The sequence below is a fragment of the Apis dorsata genome, unplaced genomic scaffold, assembly GCF_000469605.1.
Source record: "Apis dorsata unplaced genomic scaffold, Apis dorsata 1.3 scaffold_29, whole genome shotgun sequence".
Taxonomy (NCBI): domain Eukaryota; kingdom Metazoa; phylum Arthropoda; class Insecta; order Hymenoptera; family Apidae; genus Apis; species Apis dorsata.
The window spans coordinates 231,454-239,851 of NW_006263331.1; the positions used below are offsets into that span (position 1 = coordinate 231,454).

Below are 8,398 nucleotides of genomic sequence, written 5' to 3' on the forward strand. Positions count from 1 at the left end.
TTTTCTTTGCCTTTGTACAAACGACTTCTCGGCGGAAACACGCGCGTTTGCACGGCCCGATTTACCTATGTAATTCTTGCGGTACGAGGGCGAACAGCGTCTCGTTTGACGAAGCTTGCCCGGAGGAGTCTCGACCGGTCAGGCTGATCACATGGATTTGAAGCCACAGGAACGTTGCCATGAAGACGAAGACGAGCGTCCTCAGGAAAGTTCCGCGAACCGATCTGATCGTCCCCAGAAACGCCACTCCTACGCAACAAATGCGGGAATAGATAAAGGTAGTTAAGAAAAGTAATAAAAATAATAATAAATAAAAATAAATATATGCGCGAACGCGTACTTCATTATCATGTTGTAATGAATTAACATTTTCTCATTTACCTCTCATTCTGGCATTTCTACGCGTCCGGTCTGCAAGAAGAAAGACATTGATTAATTGCTTGGTTATAAATTTATATTGTTTTTTTTTTCTTACATAAAAAAATTAATCTCGTTACCTCGTATCGGAGAAAAGGCGCGACGGATGGTCCCTCATTTCGACGAAATCTGCGAAAAAAAGAAAAGTATGCGAGAATTGGTTGGTAAAAAAAAAAAGAGAACTATACCGTTCACATACTTGTTCTTTCTCATATTTTACGATTCCGACCATGACGAGAATGACAACGAAGGAATGAATTCGTTGGTAATAATAGTTTACCAGCATAAAACGCAAGATTAAAAGAGTCGCGTCGAAAGAGGGGCGTTTACTACTGTATTGAAATCTCAGTTATTATCGGCCGCTAGAAATCAGAGTTTAATTTCCAGAGCGCAATGTGTCGACTCGGTGCTATCGTTTCGTCGATATTTCGTATTGTTCGTTGCTTTGTCACTGTGTATGTATATATACCTACCGTTGATTCGTAGCGGCGAAGAGTAGAACTATAAATCGCGCAATAGAGAGTACACACCGATAAAAAAACCAATTCTCTAACCACGATTAATCGATCGTTCTTCTTCTTCTTCTTCTTCTTCTTCTTCTTTTTTTTCCTCGGGTGTTCGTGTGCCGGTTTTTTCCGGTCTTTGCTACCAGCTCCCGATCGGTTTCACGGAACGTCATGAAAGTTACAGAGGAGAACGTGTTTTCTCGCCTTCGAGCGGACCGACGACAATTTCTTTCCGCCGATTTTTCTTCTTTTTATAGAAGCATGCACGAAAGACGATGCTTCAACATTAACTTATTTTTAGTACGGCACGCGGACTTGTAGAAAATTGGAAGGGGAGAAGGAAGTGGAGAAGGAGAAGAAGTGGCGGAGGTAACGGGGAAGGAGAAGGAAAAGGAGAAAGGGGAGGAAGAGAATGAGCGGAGAGTTAATCGCATTAGCAGATGATGCCATCAATCAAAAACATTTCTGATGTCTGATAGCTTACTTGATTGACCTTGATCGCTGATTATCATATATTATTTTTTCATTGCTGCGTCGTATAATTTTATCACGTGTTAAAAACAAAAAGAAAAAAAAAAATCATTGCTTCCGACTAATTGTTATTCCAGAGAAAACAAAAGAGAAAACAAACGAAGAAAAGAAAATGAACGTGATTGAATTCGTTTTAATAGTTATAACAATATTATTAATTGATAATTGGCGCGCGGAATTTTTTCAAGTTGCACACGTTGGTTCTCGATGGTATGTCATTTTGAATATTTCGATAAAGTGAACGGAAAAAGACGAACAAAAGAATTGTTAATAGAGATTATATTAATTATAATGATCGACGAACCGTACCGGTTTTGATAGCGACGATGACGATGTTGTTGACGACGACGACGACGACGACGACGACGACGACGACGGCGATGACGACGACGACGACGAGTCTCTCTGTAGGAATCGCGAGTGATTTTCCGCAGATGAACATCGAGTGGCTCGATATTTCATTTTGCTTGGTACCTAGCCAATATAGGTCAGCTGAGTTAGCTGGTTGACGCGAAACAATGCGGATATCCGTGAGCAAGTTAACTGCGATATCTCCTTCTTACGAAGCGGTGGAATATCGTAAGAGAAGAAGAGAGAAATAGCGAGCTACTCGACACAGAAGCAGCACGAGCAACGATAAAATACTTTAAACTTTCTCGTTTCCTTTTTGCTCCTTGACGTTTGCTTAGACCGCATCTTTGTTTTCGCCAATCTCGTTCATGCCTTCAACCGCGGCTATTCTATATCGTCTCGAACACTCCGCATCGTATTCTCTTCTCTTTCTTGTCCGTTGCATTTCACTTTTCTCTCTCCTTCTCCATCCTCTTCCCTCTCCCCCACCTCCCTCCCTCCTTCACTTTCCTTCTTCCTTTTCCTTTCTTTTTTCTCACCCTCTTACGCTCCTCCTTGTTCTTATCTCTCTCAGATCAGAATCTCAAAACGAAACTTGAAACTTTATACACTTTTGCGCCACTTCGGTATCCAAGGTGTTGTCAAGATTCTGTCACAGCACTTTTTTACCCTCGGTAACAATGGAACGTGTTCGGTTTTACCAACTCTACCGATCCACTATTTCTCGCGGGAACACAAATACAACACGAATACTCATGATTACGTGTAGCAACGCGAACGGGTCGCTAACGATACGCTTGCATACGCCGTTACGTATCGTGAGACGACTAATTCACTTCACGCGCAAATGCAAACAACTGGACTCTACTCGGTCACGCGCCAGTTTCAAGGTAAACCGGAAAACTCTGTTTCTTGCGCCGCCTTGCGGTTCCTTAACTGCGATCGTTTTTCTCATTATACATATACATATATATATATATATATGTATAGAAGGGTAGAGGAGTGAGAGAATGAGTGAATGAATAAATGATTGAATGTGCGTGCGAGAATAGAAAGAAGGAATAATATGATACTAGAAAAGACAGAAAAGATGAAAACAATGTGGGTCGCGAGACAACAGTGTCATGGGGATGAAAAGTTGGAAACACGAGAAAGGGTGACGAATGAAGGGAAACCTCGTGGAAATACAAAGAGAATGGTAGGGGTTTAGTACGCGCATATACGTAGAAAAGGGAAGCGAGAGAGAGACAGAGAGAGAGAGAAGGAGGGAGAAAGAGAGAATCAGCGAGGTTGGACTGTATCGATCAGAGTAGCAGGTCTGGGACAAAAGCTCAGGCTCAGATATGGACTTGAAGTCGGTAGCCATGGTCTGGAAAAGGAAACGATGCTCTCTCGTATCAGTGATCAACCGACAAACATCAGCTTCTTTTCTTTACTTACGTAGGTCCACCGTCTTCCAAGGTTTCAGGGTCGCGTAACAATTTTACGACCGCACGAGTCTGGCGTTCGACCCGATCATATTTCGAGAAGCGTGTCAGAATAGATCGAGAGAAATACGAGATGGGAGTAGCGATGACGATTCATTGCGATTTGTCGCAGAATTTATTTCATTCGATACACAGTTTCCCTTTATCCTTTTCTTTTTCTTTCCTCCCTTTCTTTCTTCTTTTCTTTATCCTTTTTTTTCCTTGCGTTTTTCGCGTCAATTCGATCACCGTTCGCGTGACTATCGCTTGAAACTGCGATCGCAATGGCTTTCTAGAAGAGCAGGGCGAACGCGCGACCGCGCGATCGCGACTCCACCCACCCTTCTCTGCTTTTCCTCTTCATGTACACCACTACTTTACACGTCGTTCTCGTTCCATGCGGCTACGTTCACACGGGGGTGCGATTTCTACGGAGACTCGATCGATCTTTCCGTTCCGCCATCCCTCGTCGGAAACGGACGTCGTTGCTCGAGCGCCACTGTTCTTGTCCATCGACGTCTACGTCGATAACTATGTATGTTATTCTTCCTCCATGGATAATATCTTTTTCTCATTTTTTATGATAAATCGCAAATCCACCTTTTTCCTTCTGATTCTTTTCGTTTTTTCTTCTCGTATTTCTGTATATAGTCATAAAAAAAGATTCAACCATCGTTATTCTCGTCAACTTATTTAATATGTTATTCAACTGAATAATTTCTTCGAAACACTTTTTTTTTATGAAAAATATTTTTAAAAATAATTTTTAAAAGTTTTATTCTCAAATGTATTTGCATCCTTAAATTATTACGATATGTATATGTTATCATTTTAGAGATTACGTATGAAATGTGAACAAGATTGTTTCTCAATTTCATGATTCTATACGGTTTTGAATCTGTAGCACTTTTTTTTGTAACGTTGGGCTCGCATGCAATGCCACGCGATCTTGCGTGTTTTATATGAAATTTCACAAAATCGGAAAACTTTGACTTTACTTCCCTGTCGATAATAATAGGTGTCCGAATAAATGCCCCTTCCCGCATCTCGGGTCTAATGTTACACCGTTATCTGTTGACGTTGAGTTTGTGAACACGAGTTGTACATTCCCACGCGTTCTATTAACTTTTTGTGAAAGCACAAAAGAAAGAAAGAAAGAAAGAAATTATTCACGAACTTTGCTAGATCAAGAAAGACCAGCGAGAAATCACGAGGCAGGAGAAATTTCGGTAAAGTTCGAAGAAACAAAAGCTAGGTATGATCGACGAGAAAACGAAACGCGAATTCGATAAAACGATCGATTTGAATTTGTTTCTTCTGAAATTGTGTGGTATTGTTTCGTGCGGAGATGGATTCGCAAATAGAAATATTTTGGCCTGGCTCGCGTTCAGTTGTCTAACAATCTACAGTATTTCATACGTGCATGAATTCATAACAAATACCACTAATCTGACCACTGCTCTCGAATCAGTCGCGATGATCATTTCAATTGTAGGTGGTCACGCGCGATATACGATCTTATTATGGTTTCGTGATATTTGCCAAACAATGTTAAATGTTTGTGAGATTTTCTGGTCTAATCTGAAGCCGCATGAGAAAAAAATCGTTCAAAGTTATACAAGAAAAACGACAAGATTGACACGTTGGTATTTGGCCTCTTGTGTTCTCACTATCGCGTTTTATGCTTTTTTGGTTCTTTTCGGATCTTTGTTCGATCAATCGAAAGATTTCGAACATATTATGAGAAACGATAGTGGCCTCGTTCCGTCGGAAGCCGAAAATGTGATTTTGGAATCAACGAACAAGCGACATTTACCGTATGCATTTTTTCTTGATGTACAGAAAACACCATGGTACGAGATCGTCTATGCTCTTCAGTTAATCAGCATGTTTAATGTCGGTTTTACTTGTGTTGGTGTGGATACTGTCGGTGCTTTGTTCATTTTAATCACTTGTGGTTACTTCGATACGATTCAATCGAGAATTGAAAATTTACACTCGTTCGATACATCGTTGTCGTCATCGTTATCGTTGTTGAATATATTATCAAGAAAAATAACGACAGCGAAAATGTCGGATATTAAAACAGAGACATCAAACAGTGTACAAATGAAAAATTTGCGAATATGCGTAATTCATCATCAATTATTATTGAAGTGAGTACGATTCATATGTTCTATTTATCTTTATTCTATTTCCTAACGCTGTATATTTTTATCTTTCGTTCTTTATCAAGTAGATTTTGTGAGGACATTGAACATCTGACGAGCGGAATGTTTTTTATTCAAGTAATCGCTAGTACATATAATATTTCATTGGTTGGCTTTAAATTGCTTGAAGTAAGTATTTTTTATTTTTTATTATTTTTTTTTTTATTATCTTTTTATATTACGATAACGTTGTATATTTGGTAAACAGGACACTCCAGACAAATTCAAATATATCACGCAACTCATAATCCTCATTATTCAACTTTTTCTTTGTAATTGGCCGGCGGATCTTCTTCTTTCAAAGGTAAATCGTATTAAACGATAATATTGATTTTTTTTTCAATACATTTTCCGTTTTTCAGAGTGTAGATATTAGCCGAGCCACATATTCAATGCCTTGGTATGGATATTCCTATAATCTACAGAAAATAACGAATATACTTATGGTCAGAAGTCAAAAAGCAGTTCGCTTAACAGCTGGAAAATTCATCGGGCTTTCACTGGAAACATTTGCCTCTGTATTTCATTCTCTCTTCTTTTTCTTTCTCCATCTCTTCTCCCTTTTTTGATATTTTTCTTTTTTTTTTTTTTAGATGATATCCACCGCTGCCTCATTTTTCACCATGGTTCGAAGTATGAATTAAAACTCGTTTTATAAAACGAAGAATATCATCCAAGATGCACCATTTTCTTCTCTTCATCCGTTCATTCGCTGGTTCGTTGATCCAATGGACATTATATCAATGTTTTTAAGCGAATACGAATAGATGGCTAATCGAATAAACGATTGCCTTATATCTACCAATCAATCAATTTTCACATCTTTTTTCGATTGTTTTTTTCTCGATCGAAAAGATGAAATATAAGTTAAAACAAAAAAGAAAGAGGAATAATAGGCGTAAAGAGTCAATTCGTGCAAAGAATAAGAAAGAAAAAGCATAGTCGACAGGAGAAAGGGTTTCGATGTAATCGATCGTTCGAGTTAAAACGTTTCTCGCGTGTTTCGATTCATGGCGAATTGAATATCTGTAAAAGAAGAAGAAGAAGAAGAAGAAGATTTCGTCAAATCGAAATGAGTAATATCAGACTTGTATATGATATTTTGAATTGAAACGTTTTAATTGATGAAATGAGTAATATCAGACTTATAATATTTTGAATTGAAAATATTTTTAATTGAATCGTGAAAATATCTAGATATTAGCGGTCGCGGTGTGCGTACGAACAAACACTTCTGCTTCTTCGAATATTGGCCGAAAGAAAGAAAACCACGTTTCTCTTCGTCGACGATAGTTGCAGGAGCTGCGTTCGATAAATCTTATTGGCCTCCCTATCGATGATCACGTCTCTCCGTTCGTTCGCTGTGTTCCTTTTTTTTTTAATCCTTCTGATCGATAAGTACAGCATTTTCGGTTATAAATCGTTAGTCGCAATATCTCCAGAAGATCGTTACATCAAGTTATGACTTGATAAGAGATATGTCTATAAAAGTGTATACGTGAAAGGAAAGAAGGAGGATAAAATAAAGGGAGGAAAGAAACGGATAGAGTGAATGCCAGAGCGTTTCTTCGGACCTAGATTCTTCGACAATTACCGGTTAAGTGAGTTTTTCTGTAATCCTATGATATCCGGGATTTCGTCGCGAGATTTTATCCAGGCATCGGTCTTATGATTACTGTCAACGCTTTGACTCGAACCGCTCGAATTGCATCGAATTCTTTCTAGTCAGGACAAATTGTGAGAATATATAAAATAGAAATCGCGAACAGATTGTTCGAAAAGATTGAAAGGAATCTGGTGGAGGGAGCTATCGCTAATACCGCTGCCACTTCCGTTACCGGTTCCGTCACCGCTGCCGCTGTCGCGATCCGTTTTCCTTCTCGAATTAATTACGCAGCAGATAGGAATAGCGAGATAAAGGAGCGTCTGTCGCGGACAGGCCTTCTATCTCGTTCTAGGTCGGAATTGGTGAACGTCTTTGGCCGTTTTCTCGACGCCGCGCCGCAATTGAGCAACCGTGGAAGGGAGCCGAGAAGTATGTAGTCGAGAAGAATCGGAATTGGTCGAGAAGCAGCCGGAAGATCGAACGAGAATGAGTTCGCCGTGTGAGTGTTCCCGGTTTAGCAACAAGTTGCAGCTGGTGTGCGTTTTCCCTGGAGTTTCCTAAAATCAACAAGTGAATTCGCTTTCCTGCTTGGAATTTCTATATCGCTTTCAGCTCTACAGGTGGTGATGTGATACAGGTAATATGATTTGTATAGATATGTTTGTCTACTGTATTATTTCTGTCTTATTCGTTATTTATATTGATTATATTATTTAAATTAGATACGGATAAACGACCGCACGTCGTATGTTAAATTCAAGAAGTGGATGCGGCCTGAGACTTAACGAAGCGTGAACTATTGTTGCAGAGATTAAATTCTTACAATACATAAGAACCATAAGAGTGATCTCCAACTGGAGAGCTATTTTATGTCAGCTTGCCTGATAGATCTGAACAGCAAGTGCATTGTATAAGTTTAGAACACTGTCGTAATTATAAAAAAAATATATCCTTTTCGTTTCTTATTTCTTATTTTTAATAGCAATTCTAGATTTATATCAAGTAACAAAATTTTTTAACGGAACCACTGCGTATAGAACATTATCGTAATTACAAAAAAAATATTCTTTTCGTTTCTTATTTTTTATTTTTAATAGGTAATTCTAGATTATTATTATCATTGTTATTTATATCAAGTGTCAAAATTTTTCAACGAAACCACCCCTTGTGGACAAAACACGCGTATAAAACATTATCGTAATTACAAAAAAAATATTCTTTTCGTTTCTTATTTTTTATTTTTAATACGCAATTCTAGATTTATATCAAGTAACAAAATTTTTCAACGGAACTACCCCTCGTGGACAACTA

General features: G+C 38.6%; 3 protein-coding genes across 10 annotated transcripts in view; 2 read left to right on the forward strand and 1 right to left on the reverse strand.

The window, feature by feature from the left end:
- Positions 1-2,653, forward strand: part of LOC102679179 (M-phase inducer phosphatase 2-like) — a 34,806-nt gene extending 32,153 nt beyond the window's left edge. Inside the window, exon 5 of the mRNA XM_031511024.1 lies at positions 2,248-2,653. The gene's annotated coding sequence lies outside the window, so the exon portion shown is untranslated. The remainder of the gene's footprint in view (positions 1-2,247) is intronic.
- Positions 1-8,398, reverse strand: part of LOC102678607 (alpha-1,6-mannosyl-glycoprotein 2-beta-N-acetylglucosaminyltransferase) — a 14,723-nt gene that overhangs the window by 3,811 nt on the left and 2,514 nt on the right. Inside the window, exons 1-4 of one of the 6 annotated variants that reach the window (XM_031511053.1) lie at positions 3,246-3,635; positions 498-546; positions 382-411; positions 66-249 (exon numbers count right to left, since the gene is read on the reverse strand). In XM_031511053.1, the coding sequence (XP_031366913.1) occupies positions 66-249; positions 382-388 (191 nt within the window). In that variant the 5' untranslated portion in view covers positions 389-411; positions 498-546; positions 3,246-3,635. Of the gene's footprint in view, positions 1-65; positions 250-381; positions 412-497; positions 547-605; positions 741-886; positions 906-1,763; positions 2,206-3,245; positions 3,636-8,398 lie in introns of those variants that run through there. The other 5 variants (XM_031511057.1, XM_031511068.1, XM_031511040.1 and 2 more) reach the window with 5 other exon arrangements.
- LOC102678098 (odorant receptor 13a-like) lies at positions 2,451-6,354 on the forward strand. 3 transcript variants are annotated; one of them, XM_006608095.2, is made up of 6 exons: positions 2,451-2,695; positions 5,114-5,427; positions 5,511-5,610; positions 5,690-5,785; positions 5,844-5,999; positions 6,075-6,354. In XM_006608095.2, exons 1-6 carry the CDS (start codon positions 2,486-2,488, stop codon positions 6,123-6,125), a joined length of 927 nt encoding a protein of 308 aa, XP_006608158.1. In that variant the 5' UTR covers positions 2,451-2,485; the 3' UTR covers positions 6,126-6,354. The 3 variants fall into 3 exon arrangements, with proteins under 3 accessions (XP_006608158.1, XP_006608159.1, XP_006608157.1); XM_006608096.2 differs by lacking the exon at positions 2,451-2,695 and adding an exon at positions 4,079-4,526; XM_006608094.2 differs by lacking the exon at positions 2,451-2,695 and having other exon boundaries at positions 4,079-5,427.